The sequence below is a fragment of the Pavona decussata genome, unplaced genomic scaffold (genome assembly GCF_977016875.1).
Source record: "Pavona decussata unplaced genomic scaffold, jaPavDecu1.1 SCAFFOLD_186, whole genome shotgun sequence".
Lineage (NCBI taxonomy): Eukaryota > Metazoa > Cnidaria > Anthozoa > Scleractinia > Agariciidae > Pavona > Pavona decussata.
In genome coordinates this window covers 234,578-259,684 of record NW_028145595.1, presented here as the reverse complement: position 1 = coordinate 259,684, position 25,107 = coordinate 234,578, and the positions used below count along the sequence as shown (strand labels likewise).

Here is a 25,107-nt window from a genome sequence, read left to right as displayed (position 1 = left end):
GTTAAAACATAGCTGAAAGATCGACGAAGCACTTAAACGACTAACTCTCAAACCTAAGTTTGAACTGCGCCCGTCCGTGAAGAAAACAAATTTAATACCACTCCAACACAAACCTGAAGCCAGTTTGGGAATACTTATTAACTGCTACAGCTCGAAAGGATTTCACGTCCGTAACAACGCGACTTAATTCTCACTATTCAGAGCTTTTGCAGTCTTTCTTTTGGAATTCAGCTCCGAGAGTATATAACGCTCATCGTTAAACCTCAGCGTTTCTTTTTATCACGGGGTATTACAGTTTATAGTCAAATATGTTTGCCCACACTATTGCAGAGTTCTTTGCGCACATCCTCTACAGCTTCACTCGCAATGTCGCCGAACACTATAACATTAACGAAGACGAGAATCTTACAGACTTGTTTGGCTACGACGCTCTGGAGGACACTGGCAAAGAATGGTATTGTCAACCCGTCGATGAGGTTATTTACCAAGAGTACAGCAATAGCGAAGCAACTGCCATGAATTATCTACCGAGAAGCAGTGTTAATGCAAGACTTATAGATGCGTGTTCAACAGAAGACAATGAAGAAACACAGGAAACACGCGAGGATACAGCAATGGCTTGGAAACAGCTAAGACCGTCGATCTTTCGAACAGTGTTGAGTTCATTGTATTTGGGGTTTTTCATATCCATGTTGAGTGCCTCAATCGTTGGAATCGTCTCTATCGCCGTTTATTACCTCGGCTATCAAACACTGCTCAGTTGTCAAGATCAATCCAAAGCGGATTCGATTTCAATTAAGCTGCAGTGGGTAATAACCCTTTCAAAAGTGTTCTTCGTCTGTTTTCAATACCATCTGTTTTTTCTTAATGTCCTATTTTTCTTTCGATGGTTTCAAATATCAGGTCTCAAGCTAAAAATTTTTCTTTTTTGTTTTATTCCCTACTGTTTAGATTCTGCTTATAGGATAGGTATGCAAGTTTTCGGAATCTCAATTGCACACTTTACTAGAGAAGAAATTCCTTGCAAAGTGCTTTTTTACTTGTCTGAATGTTCACAGATTTACATCATCGCCAGGCATTTTTGCCAAAGGCCTGGAATTATACGCTTCAAGTTAATTTTACTGTTTGTTGTTCCCTGTGTTTTAACACATCTTGCTGCTGTTCTGTTTTCTAACTTAATTTACCCAGCGTACAACAAACAAGACAAAAACGGCAAAGTTATAATTGCGATATTTTCACCGCTCATCGGAGTTTTACTCAAAGGAGCATCACGTATTTGTGTTCAGCGGTTGTGGTGTCGAATCAGCCATCCGGGAACCTCTTTCGTGCTGTTGGCCCCGCTGTATTGTGGGTCAGCGATAGTGCTTAGACTTTTACAAGTGGATCTTCAGAGTTTGGAATCCGTTGCACTGATCGGAGTGATTCATGGGATTGCAGAAGTCATTGAACGTAGCAGCATGGTTCTGATAGACCATTTTTATAATCAAGCCTTGGAAAAGAGAAGAATTCCTTTGGGAGGTTTCCGTACACCGCGTCGAGAGCGACTTGGGGCTGACATCTGTATTATGAGCATGTTGTATGAATCAAGTGCGGTGATATCCGTCAACGGCTTTCTGCATCTATATCAGTATTTTTACACAAGTGACAATTCTCCTCTTCAGCTCCTTCAGTCATTTGCCATCACCACCTCAGTTCCACTTGTTATTGAGTGGTTTTTCACTAGTGTATCTATAGCCATTGAAACTCGCTATCAGAACATGCCAATAATGGCGGTCTGGAGAAAACAATGGAGAAGGCATCTTACCGTGGCAGTGGCTAATATGGTTTTAATCTCCGTTTGGTCAAGTTACGCTCTTTTAACGGCTGTACAAGAACGTTTTAAAGACAAATTTCAAGACCACTGCGAGATGCCATTCAGCTAAGATGCTTTGGAGTCATTTCAGTTGATGCGCAACAACCTCGGGAACGAGGAATAGATGACTGACCTGAGATAAAATGATTTAAATTAAAATTGCAATGATTTTTTGCGCCTAAGTTAATTTTTTAGCAATAGCATAAGTCTCAAGGTAACTGCACGAGTCCTTTCAACCTGTTTGGTCGAGTTGAAAATTCGCGGCCGGTTAAGCTTCAGTTGGTTTTTCTATGATCGGAAACGACGGAAGGATCGCTGAGAATTTACACTTGCTCGATTACAAGTGATTATTTCTATCTGATATGGTTGTAGAATTGTGACGATAGCTCAACTGTCTGCAACCGATGCAAATTTGCCATGTTTGCGCTTATACCTTTCACCTCAATGAACTAGACCGGAAATATCCGCTAAGCGCTGCAGTTGTTATCAGCAGAGGCCGTCACATTGATCTGTCTACAACTCAGGACTGGTTAACCAAGTGAACTTTGTAAAAGTTAGCCGTCGTGTAAAGCTTTATCTCAGGCATTGTAGTTTGTTTTGCGTTCAATGTATATTCAATTGCTATATATGTATCTCTTTATGAAATTTGGATTTTAATTTGAAGCTGGTTTTTTTTTACTAGAAAGAGAAAAATTGGCAGGGAGCATCTTAGGCGTTCACTTCCTTTCGCAGTGGTTACAAAATTTCTGGTCGGTTAATTGGGAATGAAATTGAAAAGAAAATGATCATATATTTGATTAACTTAAATTTCGTTAAAAAGCCACAAGGTATTCAGACAATATTAAACAATAAAAAATTCTTATATATATTTTGTATTGTAAATTGATATTTCTCTCTCCTCAATTCCTTCCTTTTACTTTTTCGGAAAGGGCCACAATCTGGATCGGTCGGTTGGACGAGAGCAAACGGGCAAAAAGTAAATCTATCAAAAATCATTTACAGAGAAAACAGGATAACGTAAGAAATTTCTATATATGAACTACCATGATTTTACAAAGCACGCTTCAAACAATCTTTTATTCCGCCCATGTGTTGCGGAGCCAATAGTAACGTATGTAAATAGCAATCAATCTTATACTCATTTTTTATCGGGTTTTTTTATTCTTCCGTTCCCCCAATTTAAAACAGTTTTCCATTATCGCTTATTAACCTTTTTTTATTATTAATATGTTTTTAAATAGTTGATGGTACTGAATTTTTAAATATTCTTAATATTTAAGTAAATGATCTATCTATCTTTCATCTATCTTAATTTAGTAGTAACGTACAAGCAGAGGTGTTTTCGCCGGGAAAACCTGACCATAGCTTAAACGTAAAATCGCTTATAAATGGAAACACTCGGTTGAGGCTCGTGCGGCTTAAGATAAACTTTCAAATGCCTGAGGCAGGGATGTTCGAGAGAGAAACGCAGTGTGAGATCGCGTGCGAAAATTATTTCTCGCGAGTGGAAACTTGGCACTTGCAAAAGACGACAAAAGAACGTTCGATTTCCACTTCTAGAGAATCGTCATTTGAATTAATATATTACCCCTAGGCCTCCCCTAATCCAATTTAAAAATTTATTTTTCTTCCCCGAGCAGCGTGGAAATTCAAATTGGATATATCCCTACATTTAGTTGAAAAACATTTAAATTGCGGAGAACCACCATAAGGTACCTCTCTGGGAGATTTTAATGGTCAGAAGTTAAAATTATTTTCACGGACTAAAATGTTAGAACCACCTTGTAGAGCATAATAAACAGCGGAACAGGAAGTTTTGTCCAAATTCTGCTTTCATGTGATTGCTCGAAGTTCTTTGTGCTACTTGTCTAATTAAGTTCTGAAGCATAAATGAAAAATATAAAATACTGAAAGTGTGCTAAAACGATCAACATTCAAATTAAGCTTCATCTGAATCTATCTGTGAAGAAGACAAGAGAGACAGAATACAAAATTAAAGTCACTTTGCCGTAATGACTGTTTCGGTCTCTACCAGACCCGGGGGCCAAGATTTTTAACCTTCGGTATTATCTTCTATAATTTGTTCGGGGTTTCAACTTCCCTAAGTGGTACCGTAGTGTCTGTCTTAAATAGCAAATTATTTCAAAAGCAGAGTGTTTGAAATCAAGTAATGTTTACCCACACTATTGCAGAGTTCTTTGGGCACATCCTCTACAGCTTCACTCGCAGTGTCACCGAACACTATAATTTTAAGGAAGACGAGAATCTCTCAAACTTGTTTGGCTACAACGCTCTGGAGGACACAGGCAAAGAGTGGTATTGTCAACCTGTCGATGAAGTTATTTACCAAGAATACAGCAATAGCGAAGCAACTGCCATGGATTATCTAACGAGAAGCAGTGTTAATGCGAGGCTTATAGATGCGTGTTCAACAGAAGACAACGAAGAAACGCAGGAAACACGCGGGGATACAGCAATGGCGTGGAAACAGCTCAGACCATCGATCTTTCGAACAGTGTCGAGTTCATTTTGTTTCGGGTTTTTTATATCCGTGTTGAGTGGCACAATCGTTGGCATCATCTCCGTTCTCGTTTATTACCTCAGCTATCAAACACTGCTCAGTTGCAAAGATCAATCCAAAGCGGACTCGATTCCAATGAAGCTGCAGTGGGTGATAACCCTGTCAAAAGTCTTCTTCATCTGGTTTATGTACCACTGGTTTTTTCTCAATGTGTTATTATTATTTCGGCCGTTTCAAATATCAGGTCTCAAACTTAGAATTTTTCTTCTTTGTTTCGTCCCCTTTTGTTTGGATTCTGCTTATAGAATTGTTATGCAAGTTTTCGGAATCTCGATCGCAAACTTTAAGTTTAAAGCTTTGCAGCTTATTCCTTGCAGGATTCTATTTTACTTATCTATCTGTTCACAGATTTACATGATCACCAGACATTTTTGTAACAGGCCTGGAATTATTCGCTTCAAGTTAATTTTACTGTTCATTGTTCCCTGTGTTTCAACAAATGTTGTCGCCGATCTGTTTTCTGACTTAATTTACCCAGCGTACAACAGACAAGACAAAAACCGCAAAGTTATAATTGCGATATTTGCACCACTCATCGGAGTTTTCCTAAAAGGAGCATCACGTATTTGTGTTCAGCGGTTGTGGTGTCGAATCAGCCATCCGGGAACTTCTTTTGTGCTGTTGGTCCCGCTGTATTGTGGGTCAGCGATAGTACTTAGACTTTTACAAGTAGATCTTGAGAGTTTGGAATCCGTTGCACTGATCGGAGTGATTCATGGGATTGCAGAAGTCATTGAACGTAGCAGCATGGTTCTTATAGACCATTTTTATAATCAAGTCTTGGAAAAGAGAAGAATTCCTTTGGGAGGTTTCCGTAGCCCTCGTCGAGAGAGACTTGCAGCTGACATCTGTATTATGGGCATGTTGTATGAATCAAGTGCGGTGTTATCCGTCAATGGCTTTCTGTATTTGTATCAATATTTTTACACAAGTGACAATTCTCCTCTTCAGCTTCTTCAGTCATTTGCCATCACCACCTCAGTTCCACTTGTTATTGAGTGGTTTTTCACCAGTGTCTCTATAGCTATTGAAACTCGCTACCAAAACATGCCAATAATAGCGGTCTGGCGGAAACAATGGAGAAGGCACATTATCGTGGCATTGGTTAATATGGTCATAATCTCCATGTGGTCAAGTGCCAGTCTTTTAACGGCTGTACAACAACGTTTTAAAGAAAAATTTCAAGATCACTGCGAGATGCCATTCAGCTAATATGGCTAGGATTCATTTCAGTTAGTGCGCAACAACCTCGGGAACTTGGTCGAGAGCGTAATAGATTACTGACCTGAGATAAAATGACAGTGATTGTACGTTCTAAGTTAACTTTCCAATAACAGAAGACATTTCAAGGTAACTACACGAGGTCTTTTAGCCCGTTTGGCTAAAGCGCTGCCCACATACTTTCTGGACAGCGGAATTGGTCACACTTTGAACTGTTCAACCTGGTGCTCAGAGTTACTCAGAGTTTTTATGCTGTTTGGTCAGCGGATGGTCCCCAAGCGATATACTGCTGACGACAGAGCCTGAAGGGTCTGGGTCCGAGATTGGGTATCGGATCATGATCGCACTCTCGCGTCTCAATCGCAGGAGATGCAGACGATCGCGAACGATGGCAGAATTTTTTTTCTATCTGATATGATTTCAGAATTGTTATGATCCTATATATAGAAGCAAGGCTTTAGCTCAGAACCAAATTGTTTTGTTCCTGTTACAACCGATGCAAATTTGCCATGAGTGCGCTTGCACCTTCCACCTTGGTGTAATACGCTAAGTGCCGCGTTTTTTATGGCCAGCGGTAGCTACATTGTCATCTCTACAACTCAGTTCTGGCCGAGAAAGCGAAATTTGCAAAATTTAGCCGTAGTGTAAAGTTTTATCTCCATCATAGCTTATGTTGAGTTCACTACTTATTTTTAAAATAAATTAAAATTGATATGTATCTGTTTATAAAATTTGAATTTAAATTTGTTGGGTTGTTTTGTCTAGAATTGGAAAAAAATAGGCAGGAGGCATCTTGGGCGTCCACTTTCCATCGCAGACTAATCAACGGACTAAAAGGTTAGAACAACCTTCTCTAGCGTAATAAACCGGCACCACAGGAAAGTACTGCTCAGTAGCTTTCATTTGAATGGCCACACTTTAGGATTTCACCCACTGACTCAAAAGTTAGAACCACCTTGTATAGCATAATAAACAGCACCACTGGAAAGTACTGCTCAGTAACTTTCATTTGAATGGTCACACTTTAGGATTTCATCCACAGACTCAAAAGGTAGAATCACCTTGTACAGCATAATAAACAGCACCACAGGAAAGTGCTACTCAGTAGCTTTCATTTGAATGGCCACACTTTAGGATTTCACCCACTGACTCAAAAGGTAGAATCACCTTGTACAGCATAATAAACAGCATCACAGGAAAGTACTGCTCAGTAGCTTTCATTTGAATGGTCACACTTTAGGATTTCATCCACAGACTCAAAAGGTAGAATCACCTTGTACAGCATAATAAACAGCACCACAGGAAAGTACTGCTCAGTAACTTTCATTTGAATGGTCGCACTTTAGGATTTCATTCACAGACTCAAAAGGTAGAACCACCTTGTACAGCAAAATAAACAGCACCACAGGAAAGTACTGCTCAGTAGCTTTCATTTGAATGGTCACACTTTAATATTTCATCTACAACCTCAAAAGTTAGAGCCACCCTGTACAGCATAATTAACAGCACCACAAGAAAGTACTGCTCAGTAGCTTTCATTTGAATGGTCACACTTAAGGATATGTCACACAGTGGCGGGTGGGGGAGGGGGGTTGAAAGGAACTTAGACTAAAACAGAACATTCACTCTCGTTTCGTATTGTTTTGCCTGTCTTTTTCTCCGACCTACAAAATCAGTGTTCATGAGTTTATCCAGACAGGCTATGGCTTACTGCCAAATTAACTAACAGCTTACAAGTCTGATACCGTACGACATGAAATTTTTGCGCGTCCTAATTTTGGCGATTCTTGTCATTACTTTCAAATATCAACAAAATGATTTTCCTGTTAAAAACTTTTGCGCACAAATTCTAAACTTCGACCTGTTGAACTTTCTAGTATTAATATTTTATACAAAGGCGCGTTTGTCTATATTTACTGATGCGGCCGTGTTCTTGCAAAAGAAGATTGTTGAAATCAAAAGAAACAAAAGACTGCAACAGTGCAACAAAGAGCTCGTTCATTTTCCGTTAGTTCACAGCTGACGCTCGGATCACTTTCACATGTCACAACCGAGCTGAAACATACGCCTTCTAAATTTCGTTACTTTAATGAGTGAACGGTTTCAAAAAACTATACACTGAATTTATGGGTATCGCAAGTTATTAGTTATCTACCGAAAACAGCAATATCAGCATCCAACTGCAATTGCAAAAATAGTTCCCGCAAACATGAAACAATAACAACAAAATAAATGCAAAACGTAGATAGGTATAAATAATCTATTTTCATGATACAACACTATATTTATCGCTGTTCTTCGAAGAATGGAAGTCGTGTATTTACGCATAAACCTAGTAAACCGTAAAGTTTTACCTTTTTTTCCATTATGTTCTCGTGCTCGTCTTGTCCCGTCTCGACTAGCTTTGTGGCTATTTGCGGGACAAGCCCCTTATGTAATCTGAATTTATAAAATAAATTGTTGTTGTTGTAGATCACCTACGATCTCCGTCATTAATCTACGCTGCGCGGAGGCTCATGGGCATACACGCCAAACAACGTCGTTTCCGTTAACCTCAGGACAGTGCCCCCTAATACTGAGTTATTTAATGCTGGTTACTCTCAATTTTTTTGTTTTTTAATTTCAATAGCCCTTGCTAAGATCTTGTTTTTCCACATAGTCATAAACCGCGTAAAAATACATATGAATTTGTATGTATCCTCCTTAACAAATTAATCAATCCACGTCACGCGTGACCAGTATTTTTGAAATTTGATCGGAGTTTGAAATTTACGTGTCAGTCTTGAACATCGCCAACGAGATTTCAGAGTTCCCGTGGAAATTTCCCTAGTTTATTGACGGTATTTAGCTATGAATTTGTCTTTACATTACATCATTAAGTATTTCAAGAATAACAATTGTCTCCAAGTATTTTGAATCTTCTTTCAATTAATGCGTCTTTTTCACAAAGATTCCCAGTGAAATGTTCAAGAGTCCATTCAAATGCCGGACCATTTCCGAGTTGCTTTGAACCTCATTATGAAAGCGAGGCTAAGTGCAAAGTTTTTGTAATGAAAATTAGTTTTTATTCATATGCAAACAAACCTTATTTCATATGAAATGTTTTGCACTTAGCCTCGCTTAATAGTGAGGTTTACAGCAGCTCGGAAATGGCCTATACGAATGCTCATTTCATTCTCGGAAATACTGAGAACGCGTGACGTGGATCGACTGTAAAGGTTCATGGGCAATCCCGAGATGCGCAGAACACATGCGCAGTAGCAAAAAGCGGCACCGTCCTTGAGATCATAGCTTACTGAATGGCATCTCACAGTGGTCAAGACATTTGCCACTGAAACAGAAACGAACTTTGACAATTAAGAAGAGGTAGGTGCACGCCCAGACAGTGACGGCCGTGCAGTTTATAACAGCTACAATAATGTGCCTTCTCCATTGTTTCCGCCAGACCGCCATTATTGGCATGTTCTGGTAGCGAGTTTCAATAGCTATAGACACACTGGTGAAAAACCACTCAATAACAAGTGGAACTGAGGTCTTGATGGCAAATGACTGAAGGAGCTGAAGCGGAGAATTGTCACTTGTGTAAAAATATTGATACAAATACAGAAAGCCGTTGACGGATATCACCGCACTTGATTCATATAACATGCTCATAATCGAGATGTCAGCCGTAAGTCTCTCTCGACGAGGGGTACGGAAACCTCCCAAAGGAATTCTTGTCTTTTCCAAGACTTGGTTATAAAAATGGTCTATCAGAACCATGCTGCACGTTCAATGACTTCTGCAATCCCATGAATCACTCCGATCAGTGCAACAGATTCCAAACGCTGCAGATCCACTTGCAAAAGTCGCAACATTACCGCTGACCCGCAGTACGTCGGAGCAAGAAGCACGAATGAAGTTCCCGGATGGTTGTATCTCCACAACCGCTGAACACAAATACGTGAGAAACCTTTTACTGGGACAGTGATCAAAGGAGTGAAAATTGCAATTAGCATTTTGCCAGTCTTGTCTTGTTTGATATAAGCTGGGTAGATAAAATAAGCGAGAATCACGGCCGCAATATATGACATAACACAAGGAAGTGAGGTAAGGACGAACAATTTGCACTGCGTTTTTCTAGGACCCCGACAAAAGTGTTTCACAATTATGCATACTTGAATAAAAGCGCTCAGGAAGAAAAGCAAAATCAAAGGAATTTTTTGTGTCGGTGACAACTCCGAGTTTGACAGTCCAAGCGCTTGCATAGCAATCCGATAGAAAACGTCCAAAGAATAACAAACCAGGCAGATTACGGAAAGCTTCATTTTGAGACCGGATAATTGAAATGGTCGAAAATAACACAACGTGCTGAGGTAGAACCAAAAGTAAAACAACAGGACAACCACAATCTCTGAAACTGTTTTGACCCATTGCAGTTTGATTGGAATCGTTTCCTTGACATGAGATTTACAGTTTAGTAGTGTTTGATAGCTGAGGTAATACACGACAATAGAGAGGGTTCCAATGACTGTGGCAGTCAACACAGATATCAAAAACCCAAAACACAATGAACTCGACACTGTCCGAAAGATCGATGGTCTGAGCTGTTTCCAAGCCATTGCTGTATCCTCGCGTGTTTCCTGCGTTTCTTCGTTGTTTTCTGTCGAACATGCATCTATTAGCGTTACGTTAGGACTGCTAGTCGATAAATAATCCAGGGCAGTTGCTTCGCTGTTGCTGTATTCTTGGTAAATAACTTCATCGACATGTTCACAATACCATTCCTTGCCTGTATCCTCCAGAGCGTTGTAGCCAAACAAGTCCGAGAGATTCTCTGGTTCATGAAAGCTATAATGTTCCGCTACACTACGTGTGAAGCTAAAAACCAAATGACCGAAGAACTCTGCAATGGTATGACCAACAGGCATTCTTCACGAGCAATACCAGTATTTCTTTAATCTGAAGGCTGGCTGTTTAGAGATACTAGGTTGAAGACAACTCCAGTTGTGATAGTTCTCGCTGTTTTCCCTTAAAGGGTTGTGTACAAACCTGTTTTAAGAACACGCTTGCTTGGAACTCGACTAAAGGCGTTACAGAGTGCGTGCTAATGCTCGGCTAATCATCTTCAAGAACTGACAATGTTTAATTATTTTTGTTTCGGGGTAAACTTTCCATCATGTGCTGAAGTGTCGTTTTTACTTTCGAATCTGGAAAAACCCTTAAGTTTAAGCATTAATGTGAAAGCTACTGAGGAGAATTTTCAGTGGCGAGGTTAATTTAGAGTGTGCCATAGTTGAGGTCATTTGCCGGTCGAATTGAATTATTGAATTTCAAGACAAAAGGGCGAAGGTTATTCGAAACATAATTAACATTGAGCACGTTGGGAAACTAAAAGATCGAAAGCTTAAGCGGATGACAATTCGACGATTAAATTATTTGCAATACAAAGAGGTATTTTTTTTTATATTAATAAGAACCCTTTTTATAATAACGTTGAAGCTGATATTGGCCCAGATTCTGAGAACATGTTAGGAAGGTACTCACCCCATTCACACCAAGGCTTAAACACGTTTAAAAGCTGTTTAGTTAAACACAGTTTAAAATTGTTTCTTTCATAAAAACTGTTTTGGGATTTTTGTCGACTACAGATTTACCATAAATGAAAGCTTAAGTTAAAGTTTACTTGAATCCTATGTCAAAGCCAATGGTTCAGTTCTGTTACCAATTTTCATTTTGTTAAACCTGGTTTAATTGAACATGTTTTGTTGGTGTGAATGAGGCTTAAGAGACAAAGCATTGTTATTCAGTCCATTGAGTTCTGCATTCGTTTTTGCCTTGGTGCGTTCCTCTGTCATGGGTCAAGAGTGGGCTGCCGCTCGATACCCGATAAATTCATTTGAATGATGTTCGGTAGTTTTACCTTCTGACACCTACCGACTCTTTCAAGGCGGTAAAATAGACCCTTCTCCAAAATGGCGGCCGAAAATTCAAATAACTTAACATTAAAAACGTATACCAGCACTAGAAAGAGCACTTTTACTTTAGTAACCCTGCAAAGTATCAGCATATCAGGTGTAATATCAGCTGAGAAAATGTAAGTTGAAAAATGAACAAATTAGACTTTTGTATGACTGGGGTTATGACGTATACCCCCAGTCATACAAACGTCTGTAAATTTGTCAAATTTCATCTTACGTTTCCTAAGCTGATATAACACCTAATATGCTGAATCTTTGCAAGGTTACTAAAGTAAAGGTGCTCTTTCCAGTGCTGGTATCAGTTTTTCATTCAGTTTAATTTTAACTCATTCAAATCTGTTGCGCCATTTTGGAGAAGGGTCTATTCCCCAAATTATCATTTTTCCAAATTCTAAGTAAGTAAGTTAAGTAAGTAAAACCTTCATTAAAGTGACGGTGTATTTAGCCTACGTAGACTAATTGGGACACTAATAAAATATCGTACTGGCAAAAGTTAGATATTTACAAGAAAGTGATTAAAATTAACGAATATGGGAGATCCTGTATAGCTTATGTACAAGATAAAATTAATATTTAAAAACTAAAATGATTCTATTGACTACAAAGATTAGAGCAATTGGTTTTATTAATTAAAATGTCAGCAAGGTTTAATTTTTTATTTTGTTTATAAAAACAGGTAAACTGGGCGAATCTCTTTGATTGTCGGTAAGTTTTGACCATAAGAATGGCCCGAGATATCCAACAGAGTGCTTGCCATAACGTGTAGTTTCAAAACACGGTAATACAAAGTCACTATTCCTTAGCGAGAGTGTAAAGCCTTTGCGGACAAATAGTTGAGAAACGCAGTCAGGTACAAGACCATGTTTGACAAATATAAATCTTTCTATTGATATCTAGATTGTTATGGTTTATTCAGTAAAAAGCAACGCGCGTACGATTTTTTTTCTGAAGGACACCTGCGAAGGAGAGTCGTAACCTTAAATGAGCACTGTCACGAAGATTTTGCTGTATGCTGGTAAAAACTGCTCAAATAGGTGACTAGGAACTTTTTTTCTAAGACGAAATTGCTCTTACAGCACGGGGAAGAAAGCATGAAATGATTCCTCCAAGGAAGAGTCAACTATAATCAGTTGTTAGCAATTTTTCCAAAATACTAACAAGAAGCTTGAAAAGATTTGCCAATCTTTTCAAGTTGCAATCCATTTCCATCCTAGCCATCCTCAGCCAAAGATAATTAATACTAGTTTCTTTACATTATTAGGGTTATTGTTAACAAAACTGAACCATCATTTTACTGTTTACATCCATATAAATATGTTGTTAAGTAGTTCAAAATGATACTAAAAATAGGTGACACTGCTCCTTTAAATCTACCAGTTTCGGTTCAGCCTCGGTCGCAAAATCAGACGTCCTTATAAAAGAGTATATTTCCCCAGTTTTCAATTTTCTTGGCTTTAGCGTCGAAAGCCACCGAATGTAAATAACACGCGGCTTGAAATATTTTCAGTTTCAAAATAAGTCAGTGCCAATTTCCACAGCGAAAGTGAGATACACGAGGACAAAAGGCATTCATTTGATGTTCTTTTTCACAACATCGTTTTCGTTGAATGGTTCATGTTTACAATTAAGGCCACATTCACAAAGGTACCGGAGCAAAAGTTTCACGAATCTGAACTGTAACTGCCGCAGTTTGGATCGCTAACAAAATTTGCACGGCCACGCCAAACATCTACTTCCACTAAAATCCAGCAACGTGAAGGCAAACAGATTGAAAATGTCACGTGGCTGCACGATCGAGACGGAGTTTTTCTTTCTACTTCCTGTACGATGAACCAACTACAATTCCCAGCACAATTCCTTGGAATGACCCACTCCTAATTTAATATCGATCTCGTTGAAACTGTTTAGCCCTTTCCTGCCCGAGACCCACTTTAGTGGGTCCTCAACTCATAACTTGGTCAGCACTTGCTCAATTACAGTGAAATTTTGTCAGCAAATTGGTCTTGGAAAGATCTTTGCATTTCAAAGGAGAAAATGGTACCCTCTGGTATCTATGATGTGGTTTACCACTAACCCCTATGAGTTGTTGAATATTTTCATGTAATGCATTTACAGATCTCAGAGTGTTCTATGCATTAAAAGCTGCAAAATAAGCTACATTTTTGAGGTATACCTATCACATGAGTGAAATTTTGTAGTTTTGAATTTTTTCGTTTTAAAACCATTTCTATCAAAGACCTGGCTTCCTTCAGTTATCTTGATTTCAGAAATGGATTACACTCATCAAGACCTTTTAAATGGTATATTAAATTAGCAAGCTGGGTTTTTATTTACCGTTTTGGAAAAATGGGCAAATAAACTTGGTGGGGAAAGGGTTAGTGGCAGAAACCGACGGTACCGACCCAATCCCATTTATCCTCATTTTCCCCTGTCTCTTCCTACAGAGGAACCCAACCCCACCCTCTCCCCCTCCCCACAATGCACTGGAAATACACAACTGAGACCTCAACTAGTTCTAAAGTTTATATATTTCAGTTTCATGTGCACGTCACTCATAGTTTGTTAACAAACAAGTCTCAGTAATTTTTACAACTTAATAGAAAAGAAAATATTGCTTTGTTTTGTGATGTCTATTTGAACGCCAGTATCTCATTTCAAGCTAATATTTTTAACCAATAAAGGAAGATTGTCGCGATAAACAAAGACACTTTGTGAACGGGAACATGAAATGACCAAAGGGCAGGATTCTATACGCATGCGCTTATTGCGAGCCCGCATTTATATTTGAGAAAGTTGGTATTCAGTTTTCTTCGAGCTTAAAGATAAGGACGTTGCTGAAAAGAGAAGCTTAAAAAGCGCTGGCGGTTTTTGCCAAAATGCAAAATACTGAAAAACGCTTGCAACACTTTGACAGTAGTGGACGGACTCCACCACAACGTAAGTGAGTAAAACTTAAAAATAGATCGGATAACCCATCCCCCACCCCTTTTTAACTTCACATCCCTCCAACTAATTACAATAGTGGTTCTCACTCCTCGCTACAGACGTTGGTACTGTTTATGAAAAGCAGTTTGCAGTTTGTTACCATTCTAGCAACGTTCACAGCCCAACTTGTATTTGCTAACACACGTTTTCCATTCAGTTTTGATACGCGATTGGGAGGCGCTTTTTATTGAACTGTGGCGTCTTCTGAGCATGTTGTGAGACAGAATTGTACGCAAAACCGCGTAATTCAGCCTTGTCTCGGCAAGTCAGGAAACTGTTTTAAAACAAGAATTTTCCCAAACGCACGACAAAGAACGGTGAAACCGGCTGAAAAGAAAGTAAGGTAGCCTGGAAATAGATCTCTTGAAACGACAGGGTTCGTCCACCGTTTTCCTTATAATTCAGCTATCCTCCTATAAAGTTTCACTATGCAATAAGTTAATTCTCACTTCATTCACTTTCAAACTCTCGTGGGTGTCGAATCATTTTCAAACCCAGGCAGCTCGACTCTCTGGACTTGAAATAAGTTCAGCACTTTCCTCCAACGGGTAGACACTTGATTCTTTGCTCGAACCAGTCCTTATCATACAAAGGTATGCAGGATGATGAATTAGCCGTTGAGAAGACTGGGCACAAGTTTGAATGAACCTCACCACAAGGAAGATTACACTAAAAGTACAGTGATAAAATGAACAACCACGGGCCCAGAGCATTTTCCACTTGGCTAACTTTCTTGTACACCGTGGTTTTCTTGAGCTTGCTGTACTTGTGAGGCCGTTATCGCTTGAATCTGGCCTAAAATTTGTTGGACATCGGGTTGATTGGGATCAATGGCGACATATACAGCGTTACTATCGACCAGCGGTACACCATCGTCTGACGTCACTGGGACAGCGGTGCTCTCCTGAAGTACATGCTCTGTCACCATCTGATGAATTAGAGTGTACACGGTTCACAAACAAACTTGGTAAAAACCTTTTAAGCGGTTTTGACACCACTCTTGCTATCTTGGGCCTCTATTATATCGAACAGTTTCTCTTTTCCTTGTGACCTCGAGAAAGCGAGGGTCCATTACAGTTAAAATTCAGGTTTAATTGACGCACTCGCAAGTCGGCGCATCAGCTCATAAAAGTCGTAACAGAAATCCATTTGAAATGAAACCTTGCGAGCGCGCCATTGATAGCAAAGTACATTGAGTGCATTCGTCATTAGCTACTTCATTCGACAATTTGTTCGCTCGTTCGTTCATTCATGCGTTTCTTTGTTCGTTCGTTCGTTCGTTCGTTAGTTAATTAACGCCTTTATTTGTTCATTCGTTCGACCATTCGTTCGTTCGTTCATTAGACCTAATGCGTTTTTTGTTCATTCGTTCGACCATTTGTTCGTTCGTTCGATCGTTCGTTCATTAAGGCGTTTTTTGTTCATTCGTTGGACCATTCGTTCTTTCGTTCATTTGTGCGTTTTTTGTTCATTCGTTCGACAATGCCTTCGTTCGTTCATTCATTAATGCGTTTTTTGTTCATTCGTTCGACCATTCGTTCGTTCGTTCGTTCGATCGTTCGTTCATTAGACCTAATGCGTTTCTTGTTCATTCGTTCGACCATTTGTTCGTTCGTTCGTTCGTTCATTTGTTTGATCGATCTTTTGTTTGACCATTTGTTCTTTTGTTCATTCATTCGTTTGTTCGTTCATCCGTTCGTTCTTTCTTAATTTTTATTTAATTTAAGCAATATTAATCTAAAGACGTGTCAAATCCCCTACCTCGGTATGTTGCCCTTCACCCGTGCCATGAACCATAACTTCAGTTCCGATGACCATTCCTGTTTGCCCAGTTCCCTGGGAAGATCCCCCATCGGGGACATGCAACACCCCCGCAGGACTCTGTATTAGGATACCCTCTGCTGTGCCGGTCTGTATAGTCGTATGATCTCCGGCAGCTTGTTGCACTGCCGCATGGCTAACGATTTGTTCCGCTAGTTCAGCAGTGATCTCGGGAATGGTTACTGTGAAAGAGATAAACAAATGGTGATGATGATGACGACGATGATGATGATGATAATGAAAGTGATGATGGTGGTAATGATGATGATGATTATGATGATGATGAAACAACACACATTTTACGTGAAATGTAAGTTAAAGGGGAAGTATCACGAGAATTTGATGTCATTTGAAAACTCAAAAACGTTTGTCTGTCAACAGAAACAACAAAATAATTGTCTTGTTTTGTTATAAATTATCACTCCAGTGAAACAAAACTGTCAATAAGTGCCTCTAGTCAGGGACAGAGAAGGTCGGAACGAATAATGTGTCGATCAGGCGAAAATTAGCCGCCCATCCCCTCCCCTCCAGCACCTACCTGTTGTAATATGAGGCTGGTCTGTTCCATCACCATCCCCGGCACCAGTCCCTGCCCGGCCAAGTCTCTGCGTCTGCACTTGATTCAGCAGATGCTGTGCAAGGAGAAGCTGCTGCGCAAGTGTGATCTTAAACTCGCTTCCTTCGTGATCCGCGCCTTGAACAACAATCTGCGGTCCCCCGGCTCCCTCGGTAAGCTCCGCGCTTAAATTGTGAGGTACGATCTCACCTAGCACTTGCGTGACTTGTTGAAGAAGTGACGTATCCGGGACCTTCGTTTCTGGTGCCTTGGCTGCATCCGGGACTTCACCCTTAGAAGGCACGACAAGAAAAGATCAACAATAGGCCATTTCTGAGTTGCTGTGAACCTCATTATGAAAGCGAGGCTAAGTGCAAAGCTTTCCATGTGAAAATTAGTTTTGTTTGTATATGAATGAAAACTAATTTTCATAATAAAAACTTTCATAATGAGGTTTTAAGAAACTCAGAAATGGCTTACTAAGTCGAATTATTTCTTTTGAACGCAAAAAAAAACTGTAATTAGAATAATCGAAATGTCGACCGAGTGTTGACAAAAGCTTTCGTTTTCTTGAATCTTGCTTCCGTTTCGCCGCCGATTCATATGTCATATGCGCTCTCATAGATTTTTAATCGCTCAAATTTTCATAACTTAACTCAAGAATTTCTCCTTGTTCTCGTTCGAAATCTCATTCCTTTTTCGTCGATTTTGAAACGTACGTTGTAACGGAAGCGGTTTGTATACGAAAATTCGTACAGCTCAGCGACCCACTCAATTGCAATGCTCCTTTTCAGCGCGGACCAGTTCAGCTATGTAATAAATGTACCCTTTCGTACCAATCAATTAGTACCTGTTCTTCAGCCCCCTCATTTCGTCCTTCATTTCCAGCCTTATCAGCCTCGTTCTCATGTAAACTTTTGCTTTCGTTTCGTATGCTTCGGGCAGCGGTCTCTTCCTCCATGGTACCCAGACCTTCCTGGCTATCCACGTCCATGCTTGGCCGTGAGGAACCGTCGTTGAACTGGAAGTCGGTTTGGCTCTCCTGGCTGGAGTGTTTCGCGTGAGTGTTGAGATGGTTTTTCAGGTAATTGAGGCGAGTGAACTTCTTGTCGCAATGCTCGCAGGCAAAAGGTTTCTCGCCTTTGTGTATGTTCAAGTGCCGTTTGTAAGTGGTGAGGTAGTTGAACTCCTTGTCGCATGTATCACATTTATATGGACGGTCTCCTGCAAAGATATTTAATTAAACAATATTGAAGTGACAATTTGTTTTCCTTTCTCTTAAGTCTCGCTATTATCATTAGCATGAGTTTATACAAGTTCGTAAGGGGTTTTGGGTGGGCTTAAAAACGGGGGGTGGGGTGGGGTGGGGAAGGGGCTTATGAGCGGTATAAAAGAAAAACGTTTGGAAATGACCCGACAAGGAGTAAATTAAGACCAACGTATAGCGCTATCCAAATACGTTTTCCATTTACTCATGTCTTTAGGCTTTGAAGCGTTACAACAGTTGTATTACTATCGGTATTTGATGTAAACATTTTTGTTTGTTCCGTACTCTACTTACATTACATTTTTCTCATTTTCAATTTGAAGTTTTACATGTACTTGGACATATTACTGTCTTTCAAAAATTTGCAACAAGTTGTTACGGCTCAAGCCAAAACTTGCTGCTGCAGTAAAGTGTATGTAACGCTATGAAGACTTCGAGTTTTAACACAACCGTCAAAAATATTTCTCTTTTCGCACCTGTGTGTAGCCGTATGTGGTTCTTGTAGCTGTCCAAGCGCGTGAATTCTCTCTCGCAATGTTCACATCGAAACGGCTTGAAGCCCGTGTGAAGGCGAAGATGACGCTTGTGGCTTCCAAAATCAGAAAACACTTTACCACAGTATCCACACTAGGTAAGATAACGAAACAACTTCAAAGTTAGAGCGTAACGGAATCTGCTAGGCTGGAGAAAAGTTGTTGTGGACAGAAAGATTGGCCGCTTTCACGCGCAAAAGACGGATAAAGCACTTGAATCTCAACAGTGGCCAATTTACCATTAGTTGTCAACTCTGCTGATAAACCAAACATTCGTTATTTTGAGATAGCCTTTTATTTTACGATTTAATAAAATTGGTTTTCTGCTAACACTTTGAACCTACTGTGCCTTTTTCACTGCAACCTCAAAAATCACAAAACCTTATGTTAATCCTTGTTGAAATTGCCTTTATCTTTCTGAAATCAGCAAGTAAACGTCCTGTTTCTACTCACTTTAAACGGTTTTTCCCCAGTGTGTGTCCGTGCATGTCTTTTGAGGTCTCCTAAGTTAGCAAACCCGTGGTTACACTTCTCACATAGGTAAGGTCTTTCACCAGTGTGAACACGAATGTGGGTCTTCAGATTGTAGGATTTGTTGAACTCCTTGCCACAGTATTCACAAGGATACACTCTTCCTGTGAAAAGAAAAAGAACAGGGCAGTGAATACATGTAGATCAATAAAAATCACAGAATTCAAGTCCGTGAGATTTCGAGCCCAGAGATGCAAAATTATTGGAATATTACCCCCAAATCATTTTCAGGTGTCAAAACAGCACAACCTTCATTTTAAGAAACACAAGGTCATGCAACCAATTTGCAAGTCAGAAGTGGCCTATTATATTACATATTTGAAAAGTTCTTTCAATGAAGTTAAATGCTGAAGAAGTTACAAAGAAGAACAAACTAAAATAATTAGAAATTACCTCCATTTGAAACAATTCTTGTTGGCACAGCTAAAATCGAAGAAAAAGAATTTTTAGTAAAACGACTAACAAAGTTTAGTGCCAACAGTCAGCAAGACTCAGTTGTTTCATGCTACAGAAACCATCTAAAGCTCTGCTAGCTAGTACAGGCCATTTACGTTCAACATGCAATAAATTATTTTACCTTGAAGGGATAATTTATTTAGTATAAACTTGTCTAAAAAAGGTAAAGGTAAAGTCACACTTCAAGCCTAAGTTGCCCACATAACAAGAGCTTAACCCAGTTTCTGTAGCATAAAGCAACTAGGAGTATTACTTCTCCCCCCTGGATGAGATGCTAGTACATCACAGGATACCCAGCATGAAGCAACTAGGAGTATTACTACTCCCCCCTGGATGGGATACTAGTCCATCACAGGATACCCAACATGAAGTGACTAGGAGTATTACTACTCTTTCCTGGATGGGATGCTAAATGATATTAAAGTTCGCTGACCGTATCTAAAACCAAGTTGGAACACAACTGACGCTCCTCTTACTTCACAGTGGACTAGTACAGAAGTGTCTTTTGTTGGGAGGGGGTGGGATGGGTGCTTATTACTACTCATTGGGCTTCCAGGGTGGGCGCTTATTCAAGGTGAGTGGTTAATCAAATAAATACAGTACCAACTTAAACAATAACCAATTGTTTCACTTCAGACAACTACGAGATAATTTTCAATTTTTACAGTCACTAAATCTCCAACCTAAAGAAACCACTTACCTGGAGATGGATCAGTTGCCACAGGTATAATAGCCACCTGGCCAGATTCAAGCTGGGCGGGCGTTACTTGCTCATTGGTGTCCACAATAGAAGCAGGCTGCTGTATATTCTGTATGGCTGAATGAACCTGCTGAAGGACTTCGCTAGCTTCATCATCAGGAACCTCTGCTTGTACTATTTCCATCACTGCAAACAGACATTAACTGTTACAAAACACTGTTACTGGGCCCTTCAATAATTCAACCAACCCTTATGCTTTTCACTGCCATCAATCCCTGCCGTAGACCTCTTAGAAAACAAAAATGTTTGGCTCAACGGGGTGAAAAGGTCATGTTCATGCACTGTGATTGGCGGTTTTCAATTCACTTTGTCGGTTTCTGTATTTTTATGGTCAGTCAGATGTCACCGTAATTATGATCGACAGCAGTAAAACATGCAATTCATTAGTTGGGGTTGATTCAAGTTCAGAGCAGTCCATATGGTATTGAAAGGTGCAGTAATAATTGAAGGGGTGCGTGAAATAAGGCCCTAAGTGACTTTTGACGTAAGGTCAAATTCTCCTTTTGTTTCTCAAGCGAATGCATGGAAATTTGGAAGGAGAATCTAGCAATTTATCAGAAGTCACTTGAAGCTTTTTTCCAGGCACCTCTTCAATTCTTTACTTCAAATGGAACTGAACCCCCATTCCAAAAAAGGATGGCCCCCAGTGTAAAATACATCCACTGACAGTGTTTTACCCTCAGCTACAAGACAAAAATCATTGGACATAGAACCTTGTAATTTTTCTCAAAATTCAAAAATTTTTTTTTGAATATATTATTAATTATTTTAAAATTATCTGAACTATCCTAACTAACAGTTGTCAAGAGCTCCATGTAAAAAGCGCCAACTGTGTGGTTCCAGAATTTGTGGTTTGTTTGGCTAGTTTACAATTGGCTCTCTTTCCCAACACAATAAACATTCCAGAAATTATTCCAGTGTTCACGAATTTTGCAGTTGCACTGTAAACACAAACCTTGAGTAGCTGTGGTCTCCACATCACAGTGATGTCCAACATTAATAACAGTAGCTTCAATTGTCTCACAGCTGATCTGCTGAATCTGAGACATCTGCGACAGCACATTGGCTGCAGTGGCTTCCTCTTCACTTGACATGGCTGAATCTTGCTTTGACCATTAATCTATACTAAATTCATAACATAATAATTGAATAAATTTAATTGAAATTAAAGCATCATAATCACAGCAAAGGTCTGCTTAAAAGCCTCATTTCAATGGTCACATTTTTAGAAATCATCTTCATTTACTTAATGTTAAACCAGGTACTTAATTTTCTTGTGAGGCTATTATTTCTTCTAAGTGACAGCCTTGCGATAAGTTTATTTATTTTGTTGATCATGCTTATTAATTCTTATAACACATCTACACAATGAATATTACAAGATTAAAATAAACAAATAAATAAATAAATAAATAAATACATAATAAAATAAAATATCAGAAAATGGGAAAAAGTCATCAATTCGAAAACAATTGATAAATAAACACACCTAACCAAACCCACTAAATGACAGGAGGTTTTTAGGGGATAGATAAACCATGAGAAAGCACACAAATATTACCTATTAACCTTCCTCAAATACAGTATTATGTCAAGTGCCCCACATCAAAGGAAGCCCACAGATGGTGAGGCCGCATCATCAACTGAATTAAGTGTTCTTAGGAAGGAAAGGAGACGGAGCTTGCTTATGCATGTCCCGCCATTACACTTGCTTCCAGGCTTCCCCTGAGATAAGCTTATGTTGGAGTGTCTCTATTGATTTATAGACATAAAATCACCCAGATCTTCTCACTCATTGGAAGAGAACATTGTTAAAATCCATTTTAACGACATCATGTGTCAACAATTAGGAATGTGACACATTGCCTGAGTGCGGATGCTCAACATTTTTGCAGCAAAGACTGCTCATGAACTGCTGCCCAAGCTGGATTTTCAAGATCAATAATTTGTCACTAAAAATGTTGGTAGGATTTAACTTATCGAATTCAGATTTCAACTTTCTGAATAAAAAAAAAAGGAAGCATCTGCTAAATAATTTTTTGACAATGGTGCCTAAAGTGGGTGAGATGAATTATGCATAAAAGTTAGTTGTATATGTCAGATTGCCAAGCAAAAATTTTCACGAAGAGATAAAATGTATGTTTATAGGAAAGGATGCACTCGTAAATACAGATTGGAGTCAAGATTGTATGGGACAGTTGATGGATCAACAAATGGGTCTTGGGACGTGTCTGGCATCCCCGCAGATTTTGCAGGGGCGGATGACATGATCACTAACTTGGCAAAGAGCCTGGACTTGGGATCATCGAACGCACTCCCTAATCTTTTATTATTACTAGTCATGCATGTAGTTTAAGGACGGTGCCTACTATTGTTACTGCGCATACGTTCTGCGCATCGCGAGATACTTAGGTTTCCTATGGGTGGTGCCTACTAATACAGGAATATTTTTGCGCGGTTTAAAACTATACGGAAAAAGCAGAACTTACCAAATGCCTTTGGTATCTCAAAAGAAAATTGGGGGTAACCATGCATTTTTCAGAGAAAATTAAGCTTCAATCTAGGAAAAAATCCCATACATTGCTTTATATTTTGGCGCTTTTTAGAAATATTGTTGCTTTATTACCTCTGAAAAATGCGTGGTTACCCCCAATTTTCTTTTTGGATTCCAATAGGCCTTGCTAAGATCTGCTTTTCCCGCATAGTCATAAACCGCACAAAAATACTTCGGCATTAGTAGGCACCGTCCTTAATGAAATGTTAAGTTCAAATCAATGGAAGAAACCACTTTCATAGAAGAAGAGAAAAGCAAAGGCTTGAAAGTGATTGTGCAAACATGGTGTCGCAAAACTATCATTGGGGACATTTCTGTTGACCTATCAGATTTGAGAACGAGGCCGATAAGGTTCCAAACATGGAATAATTCTCTGTCAGTGATTGGTAATTGTTTTTGTTATGCAGACTAGACTAATCTTCCTCATATAAACAGAAAAGCATGGTAAGTGGTAACATATTAAATTTTTGTTACTCAACACTGTTCTCTAAGGGTGGTTTGAAATATTATTGATAACAAATTATATTGAACATCATCAATACTGGGGTTTCCTTGCAAAATATCAATACTCACAACATTTAAATCAGTCACTTTGTAAAACAAGATTACGATTTTGTCTGTTTTGTGTTAGCTTCCAGCTTTTATTTCTTGCTTTCTACGACACTGTGTTATCAGGAACAGGCAAAACTTTAGATGTCATGGTATTAAAGACTCTTGGTTTTTAACCAAATAAACTATGACTCATTTGAGAAACTGAACAAAATCTATAATCCAACCCCAAAATCATGTGATGATATCGATATGTAACAATTACTGTGACTAATCTATTGACAATAAAATAATACCAAGTATCATGGACTCAATTTTGATTGATTTGTTACACCCAGTCACTTTTGCAGTTTTCACAACCTCAAAATATTAAATCTTGGAAACCCTGTAGAAAAGCATTTCACTCTTTGAAAAAAAAAAATGGGTTAGTCGATAAACGAAACACATAACAAGGATTATTCATTGACCACCGTCAACCTAAAACTTGTTTCCACCTTATACTTTATTGCATGTGAGGAGAGAAATAATTCACGATTTCCTGTTGCTCGACAAAACGACGTCTTATTTGTCATACAGTAAGCTTATCAACCGTTGCATGGTACATGTTGGCATGATGTTGATCAACTTAAGGAGGGTGCCTACTATTGTTACTGCGCATACGTTCTGCGCATCGCGAGATACTCGGGTTTCCTATGGGTGGTGGCTACTAATACAGGGATAATTTTGCGCGGTTTAAAACTATACGGAGAAAGTAGAACTTAGCAAGTGCTTTTGGTATCTCAAAAGAGAATTGGGGGTAACCATGCATTTTTCAGAGATAATTAAGCTTCAATTTAGGAAAAAAATCCCATACATTGCTTTATATTTTGGCGCTTTTTAGAGATATTATTGCTTAATTATCTCTGAAAAATGCGTGGTTACCCCCAATTTTCTTTTTGGATTCCAAGAGGCCTTGCTAAGATCTGCTTTTCCCGCATAGTCATAAACCGCACAAAAATACTTCGGTATTAGTAGGCACCGTCCTTAAGCTTATTGCAACGGATAAAAGCTGACGAATATTTATGTTGGCTGTGGTGAGCTTACATAACTCTTAAGTCAGAACTAAGCGAATGCGGCTATTTTCTTGCTGCCAGTACGATACTTAAAGAAAACTATCAAATCAAGTGTCCTTGATGTTCCACTTTCGAACAAGGTGTTTCGAACCAAGACTTGTGAAAGGTAAGCTTAAGCTTAATTATGACGAAGCGCTCAAACCGACAACGTACAAACGCAGAACACCCAAAATCAATCCACGTTGCAGTTCTTAAACAATTCCTCGATTAAACTGTGCTAAAGTGACGCTAATCAATTCCCAAGATCGTTGATCGTAAAATCCTACCTCCAAAAGCAAGAAACTTGAAAAATCTTGCTAAGTCACCGCGCCTTTCCACAACAACAGCCAAAATGGTGGACGCTAAGCAAGCGTGGTTCCTTTGCGAAGC

General features: G+C 39.2%; 3 protein-coding genes, 1 long non-coding RNA gene and 2 pseudogenes across 5 annotated transcripts in view; 4 read left to right on the top strand and 2 right to left on the bottom strand.

Annotated features, from left to right (window-relative positions):
- LOC146462521 (uncharacterized) overlaps positions 1–2,459 on the top strand; it is a 31,545-nt pseudogene extending 29,086 nt beyond the window's left edge. The window contains exon 2 of the transcript XR_014857065.1: positions 2,435–2,459. The product of XR_014857065.1 is annotated as an uncharacterized LOC146462521 (transcript). The remainder of the gene's footprint in view (positions 1–2,434) is intronic.
- On the top strand, positions 299–1,952 carry LOC146462522 (uncharacterized). The gene has a single exon (XM_085085281.1). The coding sequence runs from the start codon at positions 309–311 to the stop codon at positions 1,920–1,922; it is 1,614 nt and encodes a 537-aa protein (XP_084941407.1). The 5' UTR covers positions 299–308; the 3' UTR covers positions 1,923–1,952.
- Positions 2,460–3,750: 1,291 nt separating the features above from the next.
- On the top strand, positions 3,751–6,526 carry LOC146462520 (uncharacterized). The gene has a single exon (XM_085085278.1). It carries the CDS (start codon positions 4,023–4,025, stop codon positions 5,643–5,645), a length of 1,623 nt encoding a protein of 540 aa, XP_084941404.1. The 5' UTR covers positions 3,751–4,022; the 3' UTR covers positions 5,646–6,526.
- Positions 6,527–7,368: 842 nt separating this feature from the next.
- LOC146462519 (uncharacterized) lies at positions 7,369–11,162 on the bottom strand (annotated as a pseudogene).
- A 297-nt stretch (positions 11,163–11,459) lies between these two features.
- LOC146462512 (uncharacterized) overlaps positions 11,460–25,107 on the top strand; it is a 59,482-nt gene continuing 45,834 nt past the window's right edge. The window contains exon 1 of the long non-coding RNA XR_014857108.1: positions 11,460–11,876. This is a non-coding gene — a long non-coding RNA (uncharacterized LOC146462512). The remainder of the gene's footprint in view (positions 11,877–25,107) is intronic.
- Positions 14,125–25,098, bottom strand: LOC146462518 (uncharacterized). Its single transcript, XM_085085540.1, has 10 exons — positions 25,005–25,098; positions 21,479–21,648; positions 20,464–20,649; positions 19,701–19,730; positions 19,230–19,411; positions 18,720–18,870; positions 17,827–18,200; positions 16,959–17,268; positions 16,361–16,602; positions 14,125–15,527 (listed from the first exon to the last, which is right to left on the bottom strand). The coding sequence occupies exons 2-10, from the start codon at positions 21,615–21,617 to the stop codon at positions 15,324–15,326; spliced, it is 1,818 nt and encodes a 605-aa protein (XP_084941666.1). The 5' UTR covers positions 21,618–21,648; positions 25,005–25,098; the 3' UTR covers positions 14,125–15,323.